The 24,921-nt window shown below is 43.0% G+C and overlaps 2 protein-coding genes and 1 long non-coding RNA gene across 5 annotated transcripts in view; 2 read left to right on the top strand and 1 right to left on the bottom strand.

Annotated features, from left to right (window-relative positions):
• Nucleotides 1–8,063: 8,063 nt before the first annotated feature.
• On the top strand, nucleotides 8,064–18,774 carry LOC146508498 (F-box and WD repeat domain containing protein 10B). 3 transcript variants are annotated; one of them, XM_085178084.1, is made up of 13 exons: nucleotides 8,064–8,509; nucleotides 13,077–13,195; nucleotides 13,623–13,876; nucleotides 14,217–14,340; nucleotides 14,602–14,723; nucleotides 15,208–15,294; nucleotides 15,471–15,560; nucleotides 15,855–15,943; nucleotides 16,581–16,803; nucleotides 16,903–17,025; nucleotides 17,448–17,613; nucleotides 18,395–18,483; nucleotides 18,644–18,774. In XM_085178084.1, exons 1-13 carry the CDS (start codon nucleotides 8,420–8,422, stop codon nucleotides 18,748–18,750), a joined length of 1,683 nt encoding a protein of 560 aa, XP_085034210.1. In that variant the 5' UTR covers nucleotides 8,064–8,419; the 3' UTR covers nucleotides 18,751–18,774. The 3 variants fall into 3 exon arrangements, with proteins under 3 accessions (XP_085034210.1, XP_085034207.1, XP_085034208.1); XM_085178081.1 differs by having other exon boundaries at nucleotides 8,065–8,509; nucleotides 13,647–13,876; XM_085178082.1 differs by lacking the exons at nucleotides 8,064–8,509; nucleotides 13,077–13,195 and adding an exon at nucleotides 13,216–13,562 and having other exon boundaries at nucleotides 13,647–13,876.
• Nucleotides 18,775–19,999: 1,225 nt separating this feature from the next.
• The window catches only part of pianp (PILR alpha associated neural protein), a 21,816-nt gene continuing 16,894 nt past the window's right edge, over nucleotides 20,000–24,921 (top strand). The window contains exons 1-3 of the mRNA XM_085178111.1: nucleotides 20,000–20,110; nucleotides 20,309–20,700; nucleotides 21,084–21,162. Of these exons, the coding sequence (XP_085034237.1) occupies nucleotides 20,100–20,110; nucleotides 20,309–20,700; nucleotides 21,084–21,162 (482 nt within the window). The 5' untranslated portion in view covers nucleotides 20,000–20,099. The remainder of the gene's footprint in view (nucleotides 20,111–20,308; nucleotides 20,701–21,083; nucleotides 21,163–24,921) is intronic.
• LOC146508497 (uncharacterized) lies at nucleotides 20,586–24,219 on the bottom strand. Its single transcript, XR_014876945.1, has 3 exons — nucleotides 22,204–24,219; nucleotides 20,770–20,908; nucleotides 20,586–20,691 (listed from the first exon to the last, which is right to left on the bottom strand). It is a non-coding gene; the product is annotated as an uncharacterized LOC146508497 (long non-coding RNA).

Below are 24,921 nucleotides of genomic sequence, written 5' to 3'. Positions count from 1 at the left end.
TTCAGGAGAGATCTGGCCAAGAGAGCAGCAAACATTTAAATAGCTATATTATCACAGTCCATAACGCCAAAACTTTTTGTTCCCAAAAGGTTATTTTTAAAGGTAATATTCCCTAAAATTATTCTTCCAAATTATTACCTTTCTGAAATATTTATCATTAACATTGTTATAACATTGCTAGTGGCACTTAAAAACCCCACATTTAATTATTTGTTTTTATTAATTTCTGTCTCTCTTCCAAAGTGTGTCTTTTGTTCACTCCCAATCGATCGAGGCAGATGGGTGCACCTCCCTGAGCCTGGTCCTGCTATAGATTTCTTCCTGTTAAAAGAGAGTTTTTCCTTCCCACTTTCACAAAGTGTGTGTTTAAAGGGCATCATTTGATTGTTGAGGTTTTCTCTGTATTATTTTAGGGTCTTTATCCAACAATATAAAGCCCCCTGAGATGACTGCTGATATGATTTGAAGATACATAAATAAAACGGAATTGAATTGAAATGTTACCAGGGGGATGTTTCATTAGTAAAAGGTTTATAAACATGTTTTTAAAATGAACCAACTGAGTTTTTTTGGGAAGAGGTCTGGTACACCTGGATGCTCTCTCAGTATTAAGAGAGCTTTAAAGAAATCTGTGGTTATTGAGCAATCTTGACAGCTCAGTTTTGATAAACGGTTATTGGTGGAATCTCATGGAAGCACTGATTTATCAGGGTTTTTTAAAATTATTTTTTAGATAATAACAGTACAGATTGCCTGTGTATTGCAGGGCTAACAGAGATGGAAAGATGGTGATTCACTCTCACATTCAAGGCCAATTTAGAATCACTAATTAACCTGGAGAGAACCCACATAGGTTACAGACTGATCATGGAAGCGCCAAGATCCCAGCAGAAAAGCAGGTTTGAGCTTCTTGCCGTGAAGCAAGAAGCGCAAACCTATTACCATGTGCACTACTGTGTAGCTACTTTTGGCAACGCCTTAATTCACAAAGGATGGCCACAGCAGGTAGCTCCACATGTTTGATGTGGCAGATTATTTTTTACACTGAATGCCTTTCCATACAAAAACTTAAAGATATTTGTGTCTCTGTGTCTCCTGGATTGAAACCAGGAATGTTTCACTCATTAGACGAATATGTAAGCAACGATACTATCGAGCTGCCTGTGTATATATTCCTAGAATAACAAAAAACATGGTTATCTGTGCACCAAAAGTGGTCAGGGCTCATTAACTAAGGACCATGAATGCAATCACCAGATGAAATCTAACCAGCACTTTCCAAGAGTTTAAGACTGAACGCTATAATCTGTTGTCCCAACGCATCCTCAAAATGTTACGGGGAAATGTCTTCGGGAAATATACAAAATCTGTCACTTCAAGCGTCTGTAACATCCTGAAAACAGCTTAAAATATTGCATTGACAATTTTTTTAAAATGTACTGTTACCATGCAACACTGGGTAAGATTCCCTATAAATAAAATTATACCCCAGTTAGCAGTGAACGATGCCAAATGTTCTTCTCTAAAACATTCCAACAGACATAATTACAACCTGTAGGTGGAAAAAAGGTCAGCAAAGTTCAAAGAGCATTTGGTTCAGTAGTAAATAATTGTGTAAGTAATTCATAATCATGCAGACAGGAACATGTTATCTCAGAGAAAATTAGTATATTGCATACTGTTTTTATAATTTGATTAGTTTGGCTTATAAATAAATTCAAATGTTTAGTGGGGCTAAAATAACATTCATAAATGTCTTGTTTTGTCCAATTAATATTTCCATAAAATCTGACAGATACTGCTCTTTTTGGCAATTTTAATGATCAAACAGGCTTCACTGCGTTTCAGACAATAAACAGAGCAAGAAATAGAAACACTCACAGTATTTACTTGAAAAAAGCCTTATCCAGTCGTGGCCAAAAGTTTTGAGAAATGACACAAATATTAGTTTTCACAAAGTTTGCTGCTTCAGTGTTTTTAGATCTCTGGCATGTTGTCAATCAACTTCTGGGCCAAATCCTAACAGATGGCAACCCATTCTTTCATAATCAATGCTTGGAGTTTGTCAGAATTAGTGGGTTTTTGTTTGTCCACCTGCCTCTTGAGGATTGACCACAAGTTCCTAATTGGACTGAGGTCTGGGGAGTTCCCTGGCCATGAACCCAAGATGATTTGTTCCCCGAGCTACTTAGGTATCACTTTGGCCTTATGGCATGGTGATCCATCATGCTGGAAAAGGCATTGTTCTTCATCAAACTGTTCTTGGATGGTTGGAAGAAGTTGCTTTCAGAGGATGTTTGGCTGTTTTTTGGCAAAATCGTGAGTGAGCTCACTCCCTTGGATGAGAAGCAGCCCCACAAATGAATGGTCTCAGGATGCTTTACTGTTGGCATGAGACAGGATTGATGGTCGTGCTCACCTTTTCTTCTCTGGACAGTCCTTTTTCTAGATGCCCCAAACAATCGGAAAGGGGCTTCATCAGAGAAAATGACTTTACTCCAGTCCTCAGCAGTCCACTCGCTGTACTTTTTGCAGAATATCAATTCGTCCCTGATGGCTTTTTCGGAGAAAAGTGGCTTCTTTGCTTCCCTTCTTGACACCAGGCTGTCTTCCAAAAGTCTTCGCCTCACTGTGCATGCAGATGGACTCCTGCCATTCCTGAGCAAGCTCTGCACTGGTGGCACTCTGATATCATCATCTTTAGGAGACCATCCTGGCGCTTGCTGGACTTTCTTGGGGGCCTTGAAGCCTTCTTCACAATAATTGAACCTCTTTCCTTGAAGTTCTTGATGATCTGATAAATGGTTGATTTAGGTGCAGTCTTAGTGGCAACAACATCCTTGCCTGTGAAGCCCTTTTTATGCAACGCAATGATGGCTGCATGTGTTTCCTTGCAGGTAAGAACAACGATTTCAAGCATCACCCTCCTTTTAATGCATCCAGTCTGTTATTCTAACTCAGTCAGCATAACATAATGATCTCCAGCCTTGTGCTCGTCAACATTCTCACCTGAGTTGATGAGAAAATGTTTGAAATGATCTCAGCAGGTCCTTTTATGGCATCAAATGCTGAATGATGAAATGCAGTGGAAATTGAATTTTTGAGATTAAGTTCATTTTCATGGCAAAGAAGGATTTTGCAATTGATCTGATCACTCTTCATAACATTCTAGAGTATATGGAAATTGCTATTATAAAAACGGAAGCAGCAAACTTTGTGAAAACCAGTATTTGTGTCATTCTCAAAACCTTTGGCGACAACTGTACTGTTAGACTTTGGTGAATATTAGAAAATAGAAATAAATAAAACTGTTTTTAGAAACAGCCTTTAATTTTTAGTTCAAATTATTTTTCATTAAAGTCCCAGCGTTATGTCTTTAAAAGTTAACTTCCAAACTAACTTGTTGTCTTTTTCTAAATACCCATTTGTTCACTTAATGTTTCCCCCTTAATTTACTCTCTTACTTTAGCCATTTTATGTTGCAAATATTTTAATGAATCTTCTGTACTTGACCTCCTCCAGCTCTCAGTAGTCCAAATTGGACTAGACATACCATCTTACTTGGTCCAACTTGGACAGGCCCAGTGGCCCATAATGGTTATGGGCTACTGGGCCTCTGGATTACTAATTTGCCCCACTGGCCCATATTTCTGTTTTAGGTCTGTGGGATTTGGAGGCAAAAAAGAACCAGGAAGACTATAATTTGCCAGCTTCTCCAGGCCAACCAATGCCACCTGTTATCATTGTGCTCATTAAGACATTGCAGCTCACTGTAATAATACGAGAACAGTAAAGATCCTAACAATGTTTCAAGAACTTTCATAGCCTTTGGATAAATGCATAAAAATCTTCAAAATTTAATGATTTTAAAAAAGTGAATTTCTGGTAACATTTGCAACCAATGTGATGCTCACTGGAAATATTTTTTACCTTCTTCCCTACCTTTATAGTCATCTTGTAAAATTGATATTGGATCACAAGGAGGACCACAAATGAAGGCTTTTTACATGACAGAATGAAAATGGAAAAGTGTTTTAACAAAGTGAACACCATAGAACAAAGGTGTCAAAGTCATTTTAGTGCGTGGGCCACATAAAGTTGCCATGGTTGTTTGAACTTAAGCAGGTTGAACCACTAAACCATTTTCAAAATAATCAGTTTTTCTTTGAACGTAAAAAAGTAAAAAATGTTTTTCCTGTTTAGTATCTATAAAACTAATAAATTTGTGTATACACCAGCTGGAATTGTGATTGTGATATCTATCTATCTATCTATCTATCTATCTATCTATCTATCTATCTATCTATCTATCTATACATATATATATATATATATATATATATATATATATATATATATATATATATATATATATATATATATATATATATATATATATATATATATATCCCACCACTGCCACCCATGTAAGAACAAGATCCGGGCCATCAACACGTACGCCCTGCCCGTGATCAGGTACCCTGCTGGGGTAATAGGCTGGCCAAAGGAGGAGATAGAAGCCACTGACATAAAGACAAGAAAGCTCCTTACCATGCATGGAGGGTTTCACCCCAAGTCCAGCACCCTGAGGCTGTACGCTAAGCGGAAGGCAGGGGGTCGGGGACTGGTGAGTGTCAGCACCACAGTCCAGGATGAGACAACGAACATCCAAGAATACATCACGAAGATGGCCCCAACTGACAGCGTGCTCAGTGAATACCTCAGGCAGCAGAAACCCAAGAAAGAGGAGGGAGACGAGGAACCATCATGGAAGGACAGGCCCCTGCACGGTATGTACCACCGGCAGATAGAGGAGGTGGCTGATATCCAGAAATCCTACCAGTGGCTGGACAAAGCTGGACTGAAAGATAGCACAGAGGCACTAATCATGGCAGCACAAGAACAAGCTCTGAGTACAAGATCCATAGAGGCTGGGGTCTATCACACCAGGCAAGACCCCAGGTGCAGGCTGTGTAAAGATGCCCCAGAGACAATCCAGCACATAACAGCAGGGTGCAAGATGCTAGCAGGCAAGGCATACATGGAACGCCATAACCAAGTGGCCGGCATAGTGTACAGGAACATCTGTGCCGAGTATAAACTGGAAGTCCCGAGGTCAAAATGGGAAATGCCCCCAAGGGGGGTGGAGAATGACCGAGCTAAGATCCTGTGGGACTTCCAGATACAGACGGACAAAATGGTGGTGGCTAACCAACCAGACATAGTGGTAGTAGACAAACAGAAGAAGACGGCCGTAGTGATCGATGTAGCGGTTCCGAATGACAGCAATATCAGGAAGAAGGAACACGAGAAGCTGGAGAAATACCAAGGGCTCAGAGAAGAGCTCCAGAGGATGTGGAGGGTGAAGGTATTGGTGGTCCCCGTGGTAATCGGAGCACTAGGTGCGGTGACTCCCAAGCTAGGCGAGTGGCTCCAGCAGATCCCGGGAATAACATCAGAGATCTCTGTCCAGAAGAGCGCAGTCCTGGGAACAGCTAAGATACTGCGCAGGACCCTCAAGCTCCCAGGCCTCTGGTAGAGGACCCGAGCTTGAAGGATAAAACCGCCCGCAGGGGCGTGCTGGGTGTTTGTTTATATATAGGCTGACCAACTTGTGCACTGCCTGGAATGCCAAGAACTATACAAGTTCAACAAGGCCCTAAGAGCCTTCATCAGGACCTCAATGGGGATGTGGTGGACAACACTAGAGGCCAACTTCAAGCCCATAGCACAAGTCACCATCAAGTGCGGGATCTACCAAAGAGATGCTCTGTCCCCACTGCTGTTCTGCATAGGCCTGAACCCCCTCAGTGAGATCATTGAAAAGACTGGCTACAGATACCAACTACAGAATGGAGCAGTTGTCAGCCACCTCCTGTACATGGATGACATCAAACTGTTTGTCAAGAATGAACGAGACATCGATTCACTGATCCACACTACCAGGATATACAGCAATGATATCGGAATGTCATTTGGACTGGGGAAATGTAGTCGGATAATAACAAAGAGAGGGAAGGTAGTCAGAACTGAGGGGATCAAACTACCAGAAGGCAACATTGCGGAACACTGAGGACAGCTACAAGTACCTGGGGATCCCACAGGCAAATGGGAATCATGAAGAGGTCGCTAGAAGGAAGCTCCTGACCATGCATGGAGGGTTTCACCGCTCCTGACCATGCATGGAGGGTTTCACCGCTCCTGACCATGCATGGAGGGTTTTACCGCTCCTGACCATGCATGGAAGGTTTCACCCCAAGACCAGCACCCTGAGGCTGTATGCTAAGTGGAAGGAAGGAGGCCGGGGACTGGTGAGTGTCAGCACCACGGTCCAGGAGGAGACAACAAACATCCACGAATACATCACGAAGATGCCCCCAACTGACCGAGTGCTCAGTGAATACCTTGGGCAGCAGAAACCCAAGAATGAGGAGGAAGAGGAGGCACCATCATGGAAGGACAGGCCCCTGCACGTTATGTACCACCAGCAGATAGCGGAGGTGGCTGATATCCAGAAATTCTACCAGTGGCTGGACAAAGCCGGACTGAAAGACAGGACAGAGGCACTAATCATGGCAGCACAGGAACAAGCTCTGAGCACAAGATCCATAGAGGCTGGGGTCTATCACACCAGGCAAGACCCCAGATGTAGGCTGTGTAAAGATGCCCCTGAGACAATCCAGCACATAACAGCAGGGTGTAAGATGCTATATATAAATATAAATATAAATATAAATATAAATATAAATATAAATATAAATATAAATATAAATATAAATATAAATATAAATATAAATATAAATATAAAAGAAACAAGAAACAAATTAATTGCCCAGGATGAAACAGACAGACCTGTCAGTTCTCTGGCAAATGCCAATGAAGATGCATGGTGCTGGTCTGTGAGCACAGGTGAAATATGCACACGAGTAGTCTGCTGGAGGTCATTCTGTAGGGCTCTGTCAGTGCTCCTCCTGTTCCACTTCAAGTAAAGGAGCAGGTACCAGACCGGGTGGGTTAATGCCCTTCTATGGATCTACGGCTTCTACCACTCTTGAGTCGAAGAGGAGGAGGTGGAGTACCTCTGCAACCTGAATGGGCTGCAGATAGTGTCTCATGCATTAATAACAAGCACACTAGGAAAAAGCAAATTAGAAAAAAAAGAAAGAAAAATAGTACACAAACTCTGAATGCAATGATCTATGGACACCACATGCAAAATGAGTCTGTTGTGAGCCGTGCTGTGCTGTGCTGTGCTGTAGTGTGCTGGAGCAGCAGAATGTGGGAAGTGGATAAAAACAGAGTGAATAAACTGATTCGCGAGGCCAATAATGTTGTGTGTGTGGAGCCTGATTCTCTGACAGAGGTGTCAGAAAGGAGGATACTGTCTAAGCTATTGTCAATATTGCACAATCCGTCATGCTGTCTTCATCTTGTGCTGGAGCGTGTTCAGGAAATACTCATTCAGCCACATGCACTACAGAATTCTACAGGACATCATTCCTACCTCTGGCCATCTTTACAACTTTTCCTTATCATAAATTGACTATTTTCACTTGCAATATCCTGTCTATACTCTGCATAGTATCATTTTAACTTTGGAATATTAAAATTAATATTGCACTTATTTTTACTTGTTTTTTTTTTATAGAGTTAAATGTTGTAATCATTCATATTTATATTTAAATTGACCACCTGTAACAAAACAATTTTCCACTGGGATTAATAAAGCATTTGGATAAAATGCATACCCTTTTGGGGGGGGGGGGGGGGGGGGGGAATGCTGTTTGTTGTTGCCTCTCCACTATTCATGTTGTCACTTTCTTTGCACCAAAGCAGGTTAAATGATCCACAGTGGTTAGTGCTTCCTAACTGGACACATTGTTATCTCTGATAATGAAGTTTAACCGACTTTGTGTTTCCTTAAATTTTTTATTTATTCATTTATTTTTTAACCAGTGTCTTTCACTCGTCGGACGCTCAGAAATACAAGCTCTGGGGAGTACATTTGAATGCAGCACAGTTTTACAGCGCTGTCCTCCGGTTGTCATGGTGACCTTCAGGGCCTGGATTTTGAAGAAGAGCCTCACACAGTTATATCATTTCGTGTATGCGAAACCGTACATACGCATTACAGTCTTTTTAAGTAAGAACATGGCGTACTTTTATTATTTATTAACGGGATTTAGCGCCTCTTTCTGAACGGGCCACATGATGGCGCTGTAAGGACAGTAATACACCTCTAACACATCGTCAACATCCGGCGACACGTCTCTGAGCCACCCTGCTAAGCCTCTCGATGCATCTTTATTTATTTAAACCGCTTCAGACTCTTTATTTAAAGGAAATGCTGTTTGTTTGACGCTCTCTTCCAACTTGAAAGCCAGTTTTAAAGTGTAGCTAACCGGGTTAGACAACGCCAATGGGGGAGGTGAGGAAGCTGCAGAAGAAGTTGAGACAGATTGAAAATCTGGAAATAAAAATCAATCTCACCCCAGAGGAAAGATTCAAGGTACAGAAACACTTCATTCGCCTTTCCCTCTTCATTACATCTCCGTGTAGCCTGTGTGTAAATCCTGAATAAATTTCCCTCAGGTGAAGCACGAGGTTATACCTGCAAGAGCAGCACAGACACACATTTAGCCTAAATTAAAAACATCAGATAGATATCGACCTGCTGACAGTCACTACAACAAAGCTGTCTATTCAATAGACCAAACAGTCAATGTAAGCATTAGAGGTTTGCCACGCAGTACAAGTCAGCTGCAGAAAGGTGTGAAGTAAGGCTTCTTAAAACTAACAGTGTTGGCATCGTAAAGCCCTGATTAACCTGCATTAATAATAACCGTGCAATGAATAATTTGACAGTTTTTGCCCCAGGAACAGCAGAAGATCACAGGTTGAGCCGAATGCATCTGGAAAATATAATAATCAGAAACTTCAGGAGAACCTCTGCGTGTTAAAGACCAGAATGTGAATGCAATACGAGAGTGGCCGAGCCCCACAGCAGTGATTTCCGTGTACTGAGCTGCCCCTGGTTCTGGCAGCAGGACTGTAAATGCATGCATGCATGGCGTGACACACATTTTCCAGCTGAAAGGCATTTGGCAGCGTTTTTCCCAAACATTTTGTGCATAAACAATGCAAGCCAAAATTTCAATTTCAAGACACACCTGCATTCATAGTTGTGGAAAATAGCCTGCACATCATCTGAAATAGGATCGTTTTTCTTTTAATTATATATTCTTAGATGAAGGCACTTTTAAAAGCACATGTAAAGGATCGGGACGGAGCTTTAAACCTAAAGTTTAGCTAGTTCCGTCAATTTGAGAACCTTCATTCAATGAAAAACAACCAGCGCTTCCCACCTGACTCCTCAGAGCCAGCTGATTTGATTTGTGCAATAACTTTAGTCTATTTAATGAATCCATGAAAGTTGTTATCTTCTTACTATATAAGCATTTTATGAGTTGCAGGGCCTCAGGTGGGCTGAAATTTGGAGCTTTTTTTTCCTCTCTCTATCTATAACTGTATATATAATAACATATATAAAACTCCAGGTGTCAAAGTCTAAAGACAAACTTTGTACATCATAGTTTCAATTGCATGGCACCAGTTTAATCTCTGTGACATGGAGTAACACAAACAAGCAATGGCATCCTTCATGTTTGATTTGTTTTCTCATCATTCACTGGAGAAAACGTCAAACATTGCATGCTGGGTAAACCTTCAAGGGTCATATCAACATGTGAGATAGATGGCCAGTCAAAGCACGTGAAGGCTGTAATATTTATCTGCGTTTAGATACCAGGTTCATCTCCATCATCTCGCTGTGATTCCCTCTGTGCCAAAGGCATTTTCTAATACAGTCACATTTCAGCACTTACGAATGCAGCGTTTGGCTGTGAGATGAAGAGGCAACATTGGTACTGACATGTTCTGTATAATCAGATTCTGTATAATTTCTTGGCTTAAACCTGACCTTTATGGTGTAACTATGCATATTTCCAGCTGTAGTTAGGGTAAAAAGTTTTTGTTACCTTACATAATAGAAGTTTATGCATACCTGTCCATTTAAGAAACAGAAATGGATGTTAAACTGAAATAAATGAGCCCCACTTATGTAAATTACTGGTTAGAATATTGTGTTGCTAGAATTATGTATATGCAGTAAAACCCTCTGTAACAGTTTGGAAAGATATCACAAAGAGGATCCTGAATATATCTATTCTGAAAATGAAGTAGGACCTGGATCAGAGGATGATCTGAGATGAGCCAGCAGATTAGGACACTACAAGTATCACAGCAACTGGAGTTTTTTGACATTTTGTTTTTAATTCAATTTTGTTTCAAAGAGTGATTTAGCTTGTATCAGTTTAGTTCTTTTTTTAGTTTCACTGTTAGCATAAAGACCTTGCTTCCCTCTAAAGTTTAATAAAGTGAGTGAAAGGGACACGCCATCTTATGCAAAAAGAAAAATGACACAAGATTAACAGGGAATGAGGCAACGAAACACAGCAGGAACAACCACTGACATATTTGATGGTATCACTGAGCAAACCCAAATGATAAAGTATAAAAAATCAGCTGATTATGAGGAAGTCAGTCGAGAGCATTTACACTTTACGTCATAAAAAAACTAACCAAAACATAAAGGTAATATGAAACGGTGACAATAACAACATATTGTGCAAATTAAATCAGTTCTTAATTATAAAAACATATCGTCTCTCTATTGCAATGTGATGAAGCGACTGAAAAACATAAAAGAGTAGCAACATTTTCTTTGTAGTGTTGTTAAAATGCAGTTATATTCAGAGTTTTTAGTATTGCATCCTTTGCCTCACAATGTAGTGGTTTACACACTCGCCTAACAAGATCCTCAGTTTGATCCCAGGAGGAGAAACCAATCCCCTGGGGATTACGTCAGCAAAAGCAGCCAGCATAAAAAAAACATCTGCAAAGCCACCTGCCGTGGCGACCCCTTGTGAATAAGGAAGCAGCTGAAAGTGGCTTTATTGTGTCCTTTACTTAATGTGATGAAAGTTTAGGTTAAATAACCAATACAGGGAAGATGATATCGACTTTATGTGCAGGAAAAGATCAAAACGGGTACAATTTCAAATCAATTATAGTGCAAATTTAGGAGTAAATGCACCTGCTGCTTCTGCAGTCTTTTAAAAAATAGCTTAAAAATCCCCATAATAACCAGTTCAAACATCTCAGCTTGTTCCATAGGAGAAACCAGGAAGAGGAGCAGGTGTGTCTGACTTTATTTAGACTCTGCAAGCAAACATTCGTGGTTTAAACACATGTGTATTTAAACCAATCAGAGGAAGGAACCAGGCCAAGGAGAGATTCATTTATAACAGCCTGCTTTAGTCTTTGGACATATACAGCTGGCTTCTTATCACTTTAGAGAACAGTGTTATGTGCAGTTTTCACAGCTAGTAATAAAAGGTAAGGCACAATGGTTTAGAGTATCCAACGTAGTGGGATTCTTTCATAAAGAGCAGATCACAATAATCCAATAAAGGTGAAAAATGAAGTGTTACTTTGCCGTGTGGGAGAAGAAACTTAATTTTGATGTGCTTTCCTTCAGCATTACCATTTATTTCTCTACTTCGCTACATTTTAGAGCAGCGGTGTCAAACTCATTTAAGTTCATAGGCCACTAGGAGTCTAGTTTGATCTCAGGTGGGCCCTACCGGTGAAAACACTTCATAGTAATCATGTAATAAAAGCAGACTTTTAAACTCTTCTTTTTTCTAATACAATGTGAAGATGGACTTTCTGAATGTGTTTAACAAGCCTCCCATTCACAAAACAGATGAAGTGCAACCTGAGATGTTTTAGAAAAATAAGTGCAGTTTTTCCACGTTCTGTTATTACAAAGAAACTTGTAACTTTGTGATCATGGATCTTCATTCCAAAAAATACTTGCCACAGGGAATGTCTTTGTTTATAAGAAGCCTGTAAAAATGAGAAGAATGGATCATGTCATGATCTTAGAGGTCTGAATCATTAACCTCTTTCAAAACAATTTTTATCCAACAAAATACAATCTTCTTCTTCTTCTTCTTCTTCTTTTGGCTGTTCCCTTTAGAAGTTGCCACAGTCGATCATCTTCCTCCCACCTATCCTTAGTATCCTCTTCTCTCACATCAGCATGTCTCTGCATGTCCTCCTTCACTACACACAGCTCCACATTCAGCATCCTTTGTCCAGTATCTCCACTATCCCTCCCCTGCACAACTCCAAACCATCTCTGCCTTGATATTTATTTGAGCTGTCATTCTGATCTAATCCACTTTGGTCACTCCTAATGAAAAGCTTCAGCTCTGCTACCTCTAGCCTGCCCTCCTGTCCATTCTAGGTATTTATATATATGTGCATGCCACAATAGGTGGGCCAGTTGTGGCCTGCAGAGGCTGCATGTTTGATACCCCTGTTTTAGAGTGAAACGTTGTGCCTTGTCTTTAAATAATTGATCTGACAGATATATTTGCTGGTTCCATTTTTAATTAGAAAAGTAGACGGCAGTCTCAACTAGTCTTAACTAGATTAAAGTGGCTCTTCCACAGCTGATGATCAAATATTACGATTACACAGCAACACTTTATTGTTCTGTTTTAAGAATACATTTCCCACAATGCAAAAGCGTGTTAGATGTACTGCGCCTTGGAGTTTTCCAAATGCCTGAACCCGTGTTTTAAAAATCTGTATTCCGCAACCTCCTGCTGGTAAAAACCACGATGATTTCGAAGCTCCGCGAGAGCCACGAAAGATGCAAACACTGATTTTCACAGGCAGAGTAAAACGCTGACAAATAAATTGAGAAATAAAAACTGGGGGAGTGCTCCTTTAACCGAGGAACCAGCCACCTAATCTAAAATTGACACGCTTGATTCACTCATTTATGCATATTTCAAAGCTCACAATCTAACAGGAGTATGCTGTATGTTGCGGGCTGCAGTCTAATAAATCGAGACAGGCCGGGTATGTTGGTTGTGCATATAAACAACTTGTGGATTTAGCAGCTTGGTTTACAACCAATCTCGTGCCTCTTCCCTTCTCAGATCTCCAGGAAGGCGGAGCTTCGTTCCAGATTGGCTGAGCTTCAGCTGCAGCTTTCTGGCCCGCAGCAAACTCTTGGGATTGTGGGAGACGGAAAAAAGGAGAAGATGAAAAGACAAGTGTAAGGAAGTGAGGGAGAGGTACCAGCCACGGGTGGGGGGGCAGATGAAGAGAAACATAATTCTTCAAAAGCAACAACATTCACTTTGAAGCCTTTGATCTGTTTTGTATGTCTATCCAAACACATTGCAGGTCAAATACTGTCATGCTTTAGGAAATTTGGAACTTTCTCCTGCTCGTCATGTGTAAACATTATTCAGGGATGTTGTTGTCCTTATTGGAGCCCCTAAGGAGGGAAATCCGCATGTGTGGACATTAACATAAAACTGAATGAAGTACGCTGATTTTCTCCTGGCAGGCAGACTACAGACTACTACTCTTACAGGAGTATTATTTTAGTTTGTATGACACTTGGAGATCCTCCGCAGGTATCCTCACTGTCACCAAGCTGTGACTGTGTGCAGTTTGCATCTCGATTATATATTCAGCACCTGCTTTCTGCACTGGCACAGGGATGATGTCCCTGAGGCCCTTCCATCACAGACGCCTCCAGCCTCCAAGATCCTTAAGGGTGAAGAGGAGTCCAGAGCTCAAGCAGCGCCAGCCCTGGCTGCCAGGCAGAGGAAGGCGGAGATGCGCAGAGAGTGGGAAAGGACAGCGGTGGCCAGGGTGTCAGATAACTGTCGGGACGTCTCAGGCGACTGTGCGGGCTCTGACGAGGAGCAGCTACTACGGCAGGAAGGTGGGATAATTAAGAAAAGCGGCTGGAGAGATTGCCGTTACGATTTGTCAGTGGCAGTTAAAAGCACAAAGCGGTGCCCTAATTTGTGATTAACATCTAAAATCAGATTATTCTTCTTTGCCCCGAAGGAGTCCTAACAAGCTCACGAGGCTGCCAGTTTTAAAACCAACTGGCTGCATATGCTTCCCTGAAGACAGGGCCCACGTTTTGCATCCTTGGAGCTAATTTAGCCCCACGCTTTGCAGTGGCAGGCTAATCCATATTGAAGAAGTGTGTAGATTAACGAGCCAGGGTGCTGATGAGTCAACACTGCTAATTGCACAAATCATTTCTTTTACAGAAGCTGAATTTACATCCCTCAAAGCATCGTGGGAGAAGGCGAAGTTTCGCTTGAGGCTGTTGCAGGGTCACAGTGACATAGTCACCTGCGTGGTTGCTGTTGACAACCTGGTGGTTTCTGGGAGGTAAAGCAGGAAAAGAAGACTCGATTTGCATAATGGATATGCAAAGTGAACATTTCACCTAATTTATCACTTAATAGGCTCTTGCTCTCTCCCTCGCTGTCTGACATATATTTGGTTTTCTTCCTCCGCCTGATCACTCGGCGCAAATCTCTTGCGGTTTATGTGGAACGCCTTTTAACTTTGCTTGTTTTCTCCCCCCTCTCTCTTTTTTCCCTCCTGGGCCCTCCCTTTTTCTTCCCGTCCGTCATTCTCACTCTTAAGTCGAGATACGACAGTGAAGGTGTGGCACGTTCCCACTGCAACAGAGCACAAGAACTTAGGAGGTCACACCGGCGGGGTCACCTGTCTGGCAGCACCTCCCCCTGAGTATTGCAAGAGGCTGGGTGAGGAAACACACACGCACACACACACATCCTAACATGTGGGCCGAGCAGAGCTGAGTAATGCCTCTGTCCTGCGGTTTGGTAATTATAGGAGCAGTTCATCAGATCAGCCCAGAGAGAGGTAACCACAGTGGACACTTTAGAGAGTTCACTGTCTGTCTGAAGCAGGCAGCCTTCCATCATTTGCACTCCAACACATCTCCGGCTCTCCTCCTACATCCCCTCCCCACCTGCTTCCCCAACTTAAAATACCAAGTCTAGAAGTGCACTGATGACGCAGCTCAGTCAAACCATAGTCTCTATTACTAATTACATGGTTCCTTTTTAGTCATTTTCAGTCTTTGTCTTGCGGTCTCCTCTTTTTTATTTTGTGCATCATCACTTGTTTACAGCTTTTTGCCAGCGTAATCTCTTTTCTCTTTCCGTCTCCCCTCCTCTGTCCCCATTCTGCTCTTTGTTTGGTCTGCGCGTACCCCCTCGACAGCCTGGTCCCTGTCTTTGTCCGACAAAGAGAGGTTTATCTTGAGTGGCTCAGTGGACTGCTATGTGAAGATCTGGGCCCTGAGTATTGGTAGGCTTAACCACACAGACACACACACACATGCAGCGACATAGTGACATATATATATAGGTAGATGGAGCCTGAGGGTTGTGTGTGGGAAATGTGTGCATTGTAATCAATGTTTGCCTGTGTGACTGATGGCCTGCACCCTGTCAGTTAAATTAGATTTTTACTGTTTCCTTCAGGGCAGTGTGTTAAGTCTATCTACACATTCAACGCTGTGACCGCGCTCTGCTTTGTGCCGGAGGAGGATGGCTACATCATCACTGGATCAGGTGTGTTTTCCTGAGGACAGTAGGTGTTAGTGACATATCTATTTTTGTGCATGTATGTGCCCATTTTTTGTTGTTGTTGTTGTTGTTTATGGGACTAATATGCATGCAGAGTCTGACAATGTGGCATCATCTGCCAGTGAGTTAGGGAGAGCAGCTCAGAGTTATCGAGCTGAATCACAGTGATGGAGGCACACAGTTTAGGCAGCCAGGCTCAGGTGGGTCAACCGTAACCCACAATAATGACTGCCAGTCGCCTGTCAGCGCGTATTAACCTCACACTCTGTCACCCCGCAGACGGGGGGAAAGTTCAAGCCTGGAGTTGGGACACTTTCCAAAACTGCCAGTCAGTCAATGCTCACCAGGAAGCCGTCACCTCCATCCAGGTGGGTGGGTCACTCACCTGCTGACCATCACGCTCTCTTCACACGGAGGATGCTCAAGCTGTTTTCATTTTCAGCCTATTTTTAACTTGAAGAGATTTTTCGTTTCCCTTCTGTGGCTGTCTAACGTAGTTTTTCAAACTCTTCATTAGTAATTTGTGAAAAAGCCTCTTCCCCGGAAATCAAATGGCTATATTTCTTCACATCATCCTCACGCAAGCTTTCCTTGTTTATTGCTTTCAAATGGAAATCAAAGATATTTGTTAAGATGTAAGCTGTGGAGCTCGTCCAATTTTAGAGCATACTGTATATATTTTGAGCGAAAAAAGGCTTTTTTTTATGAATATTGAAACCCAGAGCTGGATATGCACATTTTTTTTCAATTTGCAATCATCATAATATGCCTGAAGCATTAAAGCGTAGCACATCATTGTCATCCTCTGTGTTGTTTATCATGCAAAACGCAAAATCCATTTATAACCAGCAGCAGAAGCACAGAGACATTTTAAAACTGTTCACACACTTCTCTTGCATTTGCACTAACATGCATACACTCATTCTAAGACACGTGTACACAGACACACACACAGGGTAAAGACTTAAATCACCATGACAACTGTGTCTCTTGTGCCCTCCGCAGTCTCAGGGTCCACTGGTGTTCAGTGGCTCGGCTGAGGGAGGGTTGTCTGTGTGGGAGAACCGGGGTTCGGATAGAGACCCCCTGAGGCTGCTGCACCACTGGAACAGCCAGGTGACAGGCTGCGGAGGGGAGGCGTGCGGGCGTCTAACCCTCAGCCCGAGGGGAGACAGAGTGTTCCTGGCTTATGGTCGAGCCTGGCTCAAAATCCTGCACTGGAGGACCGGTAGGCTGTGTGTGTGTCAGAGAGAAAGATCCAAAAAGGAAGGCAGATTTAGTGAAATCTGCATAATCCTTCCACCTAACATCTGTCCAATTATCACAGGAACGATGACCAGACTGACCAATCACAGCAGTATCACCGGAGTAACAGATTGTATTCACCAGACGGGAGGCCTCCTAATTGGATCCTGCTACGATCTGGCGAATGGAGAGAGCAGGCTAAATTGTGAGTCCCACATCTCTCTTTTTTTACCATTGCAGGTGCTGTTGCAAAGCCCGCACTGCTTTGGTATCTTCAGAGAACCAGACCATTTTTTGGCACCTTTGAAAACCAATAATTATGCAGTGTTGCTAACAGAAGCTGGGATAATTACCGTGGGAAGGAGATCATTGTGGACAGAGCCTGGGGGCTGCATCCCGCAGCAATTCCAGCTTTGAGGCCAGCAGATTGGCGATGGTGTGTTTCTGCCAGCTATTTTTTAGGGGAAGTGAAATATGCGGAACTGGTTCTAGACTGGGGACCGGTGCTTCATTGCTGGAAAGCGAGCAAACCGATTTTAATTTACAGAGAATGTAAAAACGCAGTTTTACACACTTTATGTTCCTCCGTTGATCTCCGGTCCTATCATGTCTCTCTCCTCTCTCTAGTGTTCTCTCTGCCTCAGTGTCGGTACCTGGCCTCTCTGACCTGGCCTGACGCACCCAGAATTATCTGCTTTGCAGCATGGACCACTGGGAGCGGAGACCACCGATGGGTCACCGGAGGTCAAGACCTCATCGTTTGGGAGCAGCTCCCGAGTTCCGGGAGGCAAAGGTGGGAGCGATACTCGTCAACACCACTGGCTTAAAAAGATTATAGATCCAAGCTGCTCAATTATCTTCCTTATTTGAATATTCATTGTTTGTTCTCAGGTCAGCTGCACTTTTAATTCTATTAGCACATTAGCACATTAAATCCAATTAATAATTGGATTTAATGTGCTAATGGGTTTAATTGATTTTGACACACACATTTATCTTGATATCATGCTTTTGGTTCAGGGGGTGTTAAATCTAAGGCGAATATAAGGGGCTAGAACCAGCCTGCCAGAGGGCCCAATCTGGTCCACTGGACGGGTTTGCAAAGAAAAGTCATGAATGCTTCCAATTTTTTGACGAAATCTCGGTGCAGTGGTACCAGCTTGACTGTACCGGGAGTAAAAATCTGTGAAAAATTGAAAGTATTTCCAGGACACACTGAGTTTGAGGACTCATTAATCAGAACATACTTTGGTTGTTCAGTTGTGATTTACTCCACATATGAAGGTTTGGTGCCTTTGTAGATCAGCTGTGTAAATTCTAATGCACATCTAATGAGAGTAGATTGAGTGAACGTGCAAAATTGAGACGTATTTCTACAGCTGCACCTTTTTCCTCAGACATCTCAGGCTGTTTTTCATCTGTTTTCTAAATGCGAGTGTTGCCAAAGCGTGATCTATAGGTTGCTATGCAGTAGTTTTACTGTTTGGTCCACTTCAGATGAAATCGGGCTCTTCTGAGAACTATAACGAGTTCAAAGCGCCTGCTTTATTTAATTGCGGGTGTAAATGTTACAGGGGTGATGTCACGGCAAGGATAGACAGTCTAATGGATTCCTGTTTACTGGAGTCAGAGGGAGACACTGAAGATGATGAGGAGACTGATGGTACACACACACACGCTGTAATTTCACACACATTCACATCTTCATTTGTTGCCTCACACGTTTAATGAGCAACTGTGGAATTTCCGAAATGAATACGGTCGTGTTAATTTTAGGTGATGCTTGTCGTGAAAAATCGTTATGACCCCCTCATCTAATTTAGATTACGAGGATAACGACGAAGGCGGCGATGAAGGAAAAGACAGCCGGTCCGCCGCCGCGGAGGAGGACGCAGGGTCCGGCTCGTGGCTCCGCTGCGCTCTCCAGTGAGCGCCGCTTTCTGGTGCCGACAACACCACGGCCTGCAGCCATGAAGAGGAAATGAGAGGGTGGGAGCGAAGTGACAGCGAGGGAGGGTGCAGGGGTGTGAAGTGTGACAGACCGAGTATCAGTGTTGGAAGGAGAAAGTGAGCGAGTGTACGTGTGAGCGCGATAAGCAGATTGTTTTCTGTGTAAATATTATTTTCACATACAATAAAGCTGTCACACTGTGACTCTCACCAACAAATTTGCATCTCTTTTTTTCTCTTTTTGAATTTCCGTCTGACCCCGTCTCCTCTGGAAACACCAGTTCTTTAGCCTCCTCTGCCAGCGTAAATGAATGTAAATTAAATTTTATTCCCGTCATCCTTTTCTCTCGCGCCTCTTCCTTTTTACTGTCTGTATTTCTGTCTATTTTTTCTCTCTCTGGGGTGTCCTTGCTGTCTTTGTAAACACAATTGGAGAGGTTTCTTCTTTTTTTTTTAACCTCCGCCTCCAAAATGGGCTTATTAATGTCGTCCTCGGTATCATTTCTGTTTGGCTCGTCAAATTCATTTCTTTTTCCTCTGTGTCCGTTTAATTGAACCCATTTTAAAAAAACACATAATTAGCATTTAAATCTCTTTCCTACAGTCTCTTGCCCTCCCCACGTCGCTCTCTCTCCCCTCTCTTACTCCACCAGACTCTGCATGTCTCAGTCGCTAAGGCAACCGATGCTTTTTTTTCCCTCCCTCCCTCACTCTCTCTCTCTCTCCCTGTATCTCCCCCTTTCTCTCTGTCTCCCTCTCTCATTCCCTCTCTCCACAGCCAGAGGTAGGCATGATAACTGATATGTGTCGGAGCGCGTGTGTTCGTGTGTCTCTGAGTGACATTTCTGTGGCATTTATGCAGTAGTTGTTGATAGGAAGTTATCTCTCTCTGTTCAAAGTGACTTATAGAGTGCTCGCTCCATGCATGACGACTCTAATGATGATTAATGTGCCGTGCTCAGGTGTGTGTGCGCTGTGGATGTGTGTGACAGGGCAGAGCAGACGGCCGGTGTGTACTTCTGGATGTTTTTTTTAACCATGCAGATGTATGTGAACATGTGGCGGACAGTTGAGCTTTAGATTGTGATGCCCCGGGGAGTCCGCATGTGTGCTTCTTTCAAAATGTGACAGAGTTGGCTTTTCGCCAGCACTCTTGCTGCTGTCTGTGTTTACATGGATTTTATGTGGCAAAACACAAGAAGAAGAAAGGAGGCGACAAAAAGCAGGACCCTCCCCCCTTTCTGGCTTTTATTCCTCTCTTGCCCCTCTGTTTTATCTTACAGAGAGAGATGATCGGAGAAGAGGAGTCTCAGTGAACAGAGTGAAGCGATGGAGAGATGGTAAGATGGATAGTTTCTGAGGTGGAGAGATGTGTGGGACGCAGATGCATAAAATGTCATTCTGAGTGATGGCCGGCTTGAGAATCAATGTCTAAGCTGTTGAGGTCGTGCAGGGCGGCCGCGGACAATGCATTTCCTCAGATAACTGTCCTGTCACTCCACCCTCTCTCATCCTTTCTCCTTCACCTTTCCTTCCAGCTCCATCTCTCCTGTCGCACGACTGACTGGCCTCATCTCTCTCCTCCTGGTTGCTTTGGTGACACAGCCCTCCACCTGTAACCGTGACGACAGAGAGGCCGAGGAGCAGGTGGACGCCCTGTCGGTCCAGTTGTCCGTCACTGCCCAAGTCACGCCCACCCCTCTGTGGGCGGTGGTCTGGGGTCCCACGCAGCAGCTGGAGGACGAGACCTACCACTTCCTCTCCAGCCAGGAAACCGATCACCTGTACCTGCACGGGAACCAGCAAGAGGCCAGCACCGCCACGCCTGAGAACTGGCTTTACCCCGACGAAAGCATGCAGCCACCACTGGAGCCCAAGAAGGGAGTGGAGGATGGTGGGACTGAGGCAGAGGAGACAGAGCCTGAGGAAGGTGGGCATCAAGAGATGAAGGATTTCTAAATAAAGGTGTCCATGAGTTGCAGTGAGCGAACACACTCACATGCCAGGAGTCCTCTAGGGAATTAGCTGTCATCGGGGTGAAGGCTGACACCCAGCTGTGTGCACCCGGCTGTGTCTGCGGCGGGGATTGCCTAATAAAGTTCTCATCACTCACAGGGAAGAATTAGCCGCTGTCATAACTGCAAAACACAGAGGAGACGTCATCGGATGGGTGTGATAGTTGGAGGCTAGAGTCTTGCACGTCCAATTTGATGTTTCAGCTGGCTACACTGTTTTCTTCTTTTGGTCTGGATACAGTTAAACAATCTGAGATGAATAACTTCGTGACTGTGTGTGTAAATGTGTGTGTTACAGTGGACCCACAGTTCTACGTCACCGTGACCATCTCCTCGCTGCTCATCCTGACAGCAGTCATCATTACAGCCAAACTCTGGTAGGAACCAAAATTCTCTCCTCCACCGTGTCGTGTGTGTGTTTGTGTCCATGACCACATAAATATGAGGTGGGCATTGCTGAGTAAGGATGAGGCGACTTTCCTTGTGTAAGCCTGACACGCAGCAGGGTGGTGTTACTGGATTCTTCTGATTAAAATACCTCAGGGCCTTTTTTTTTTTTTATAATGGTAAGAAATAGAAACTGGGTATTTTCCAAAAACTGAAATTGCACACTTCAGTGGAAGCATATGAATGTAGCAGCATCTTGGACACTTTAATGTTGAGAGAGGTGTATGAGCTGCTAATTATCATCTTGTTTTTGTTCTTTATTTTAAAATCATGGTTCTTTCCATTAAAGCAGGGATGTGTTGAGGCCAGCTGAATGTTTGATTAGAACAGTCCCAACATGGGGATTTGTAACCCCACCAAGGAGTTGAAAGAAAAACCTGAGGCGTAATGAGATGATTAAAAACAAAATATTCTGCTACAGAAAAAAAAATTGTTTTCTGTCTTCAGACTTTTATCTCATTAATTACTAGATAATTGCACTTCATTAATATTTTAATAATTGTAAGTGGACTAATCTCGATTTGATGACCTGGTTGTTATCCAAAGACAGTGAGGAGAGGGTGCAGAAAGGCAAAATCGTAATCTTGGCTTAAAGGTTATACCTGACTCCAAAACTTGTCAGGACAGGTCATAAGTGTTAACAGAGTAAAGCATATGTAAAAGAAAACGAGGCCATAAACTGTGATGTCACCGGTGGGTTAACAAAGTCTTCACTTGTGCTGAGTCCTTGAGATGAGTGTTTTTGGATGTCGCTCTCTTGTGTTTTTTTAACCAGTAAGCAAGTATGCATGCTAATAGGTAACACCGTGTTAATCACATGCTAGCCACGGGCTAAATCACAGCCTGCTTTATTGATTATTTCACTCCGATTGGGAGCATGATTTGCTAAGTAAAATTCATAATCTTCTCTTAAATTAATAAGACCAAAAACAAACTCGTTAGGATAGACTTTACATAGGAAGTGGACATACCTATGAAGCCATGATGTCACCCATTGCTTGGTGGAAGCTTCGAATTTAGCATTTTGGTTGCTGACCATGTTGGTTTGTGGAGCCTGTATTTGCTGTATTTGGGCAAGTGGACGGAGTAATTGGCTAAGGCTAACGAGCTCGGGTTAGCAAGCTGAGCAAGTAGCATCCATAAACTGTATGTGAGCAACACAAAGACACAGACATCTGCTAATTAGTCTTAATTAACAGACTGATTAAAATACTGCTGTGAATTTCACTCATTAAAACTGAAGCACAGACTTACACTGTCGCTGGAAGTTCCTGACGGTGCTCCACCAGAAACTTCCTTGTGATTACTTTGCCTGCTAGCATGTTACCACAGTCACCCACAGTTGACATGAATAACGCCGGCTTGTCTGCGGTCTCTGCATTTACTCTCTGAGCAGTAATTGCGAAAAAATGTGATGGAGTTCACAAACAGAAAATATTCGCCTTCATTGTAAAAGTTGTGCCTTACTGCTCCACCCAACACATTTTAAACAAACAACTTCTTCTCTAAAGGCAGAATATCATTATTTCCGGTTTGCATCATTTACAGGCAACCTGCTGTTTTCCATGCAAACTGAAGGTACCACAGTAACCTGGTAACAACCAAAGCAACTGCAAGAAGTTTTTGGTGTAGCACTGTGTATCTCTATTTCAACCAGTTTTATGCTAGCGACTGCTAGCAACTTCCAGCTACTGCATAATACACATTTTTTCTTTCAGGGCCTGTGCTAACACACTGGTATCTAGGCTTGTGTGACTCAAGCTTAAATGCAGCTACTGACTGAAGCTACCTGTGTTGCCACACCTTTTTAAGCCTTAAAAACATCAAAACAGTTGACTTATAAAAACATGTAATTGCTGTACAGTTGTTATAAAGGTTAAATAATCCATAGATGCCAAAACTGTATTTACTAGGCTGCAAATATGCTTTTTAATGGTGTAATGTTGGCCATTTAAACATAGAAGTCAGTGGGGACTGACTCACTTTTGTAGCCAGCCTCAAGTGGCCACTAGAGGAACAGCAGTTTATGGACTGGTTCCATTTTTCAGCTCTGAGGTGAGCACTGTCACTACCCGATCCGTACCGGAAACCCGATCGGTTCCCCGCATGCGCAAATCTCACGTCACTTCCTCTCTTTGCCAACATTGCGACATTCAATATATTTGAATGATACGGTTAGCGCCCAGTTAGCTCCTAGCATTTCTCAGCAGCTCTGCCTCCTTTCCGACTACCGGGACATTTAAACAATGGATAATCCGTATACAAACAAATTCATGCTTTTCTCCTCAACAGAGAGCGTCCCCCGATTGAATAACAGCACCGTAAAATAAGAAGAATGGCGCCTAATTACAGAGTTAATAATACAGACTTTGTAATATGTCACGTGAAGATTCAGATGAAGTGTTTACTGACAACTGACAGTGATAGCGGACATCATCATCACTCTTCCAACAATCCTCTCCACACAGACAAGCATAAACACACTCGATTATCACTAAATCAAATTAAACACACGTTTGTAATGACGCCAATTCAGTTTACAATAGGGTTCATTCGCTCGGTCAGCAGGTGGCAGTATCCTCGTACACTGGGGAGTAAACTGCCATTAAACGAACAGAAGAAGAAGAAAACCCCTGCACATGCGCGGTACGGATTGGGTAGACCCGATTTGTACGGTCCGACTTTGCACATGCGCAGTAAGGATCGGGGAGTCCCGATCCGTAACTATCTTTTTATTTTTCGTTTTTGTCTACATTGTACTGAAATGCTTCATTATTGCAAACATTTTAAGATATACTTATTATTCTCAACATCTTAACAGATACTCTGACCCGTAACTATCGTAAAACGCTTCGACCGGAAGTAGACATCTTTCGCGCATGCGGGGTGTCACTACCCGATCCGTACCGGAAACCCGATCGGTACCCCGCATGCGCGAAAGGTGTCTACTTCCGGTCGAAGCGTTTTACGATAGTTACGGGTCAGAGTATCTGTGCATACAACTGCGCATGTGCAAAGTCGGACCGTACAAATCGGGTCTACCCAATCCGTACCGCGCATGTGCAGGGGTTTTCTTCTTCTTCTGTTCGTTTAATGGCAGTTTACTCCCCAGTGTACGAGGATACTGCCACCTGCTGACCGAGCGAATGAACCCTATTGTAAACTGAATTGGCGTCATTACAAACGTGTGTTAAATTTGATTTAGTGATAGTCGAGTGTGTTTATGCTTGTCTGTGAGGAGAGGATTGACTGGAATAGTGATGTTGATGTCCGCTATCACTGTCAATTGTCAGTAAACACTTAATCTGGCTGATGAATCTTCACGTGACACATTGCTAAATCAATATTATTAAGTCTGTAATTAGGCACCATTCTTCTTATTTTACGGCGCTGTTTTTCAATCGGGGAACGCTCTCTGTTGAGGAGAAAAGCATGACTTTGTTTGTATACGGATTATCCATTGTTTAAATGTCCCGGGCAGTCGAAAAGGAGGCAGAGCTGTTGAGAAATGCTAGGAGCTCACTGGGCGCTAACCGTATCATTCAAATATATTGAATGTCGCAATGTTGGCAAAGAGAGGAAGTGACGTAAGATTTGCGCATGCGGGGTACCGATCGGGTTTCCGGTACGGATCGGGTAGTGACACGGGGTACCGATCGGGTTTCCGGTACGGATCGGGTAGTGACAAG

The sequence above is a fragment of the Neolamprologus multifasciatus genome, chromosome 11 (genome assembly GCF_963576455.1).
Source record: "Neolamprologus multifasciatus chromosome 11, fNeoMul1.2, whole genome shotgun sequence".
Classification (NCBI taxonomy): Eukaryota; Metazoa; Chordata; class Actinopteri; order Cichliformes; family Cichlidae; genus Neolamprologus; species Neolamprologus multifasciatus.
The sequence above is the reverse complement of the archived record's forward strand: the minus strand, read 5'-3'. Positions and strand labels throughout refer to the sequence as shown.

Bases quoted from the DNA above. Each gene is read 5' to 3' on its own strand.
- LOC146508498 (XM_085178084.1), top strand. From the start codon at position 8,420: ATGGGGGAGGTGAGGAAGCTGCAGAAGAAGTTGAGACAGATTGAAAAT. The intron at 15,561-15,854 runs GTGTGTTTTCCT...GTCACCCCGCAG, and splicing joins CTACATCATCACTGGATCAG to ACGGGGGGAAAGTTCAAGCC. The intron at 17,026-17,447 runs GTGAGTCCCACA...TCCTCTCTCTAG, and splicing joins TGGAGAGAGCAGGCTAAATT to TGTTCTCTCTGCCTCAGTGT.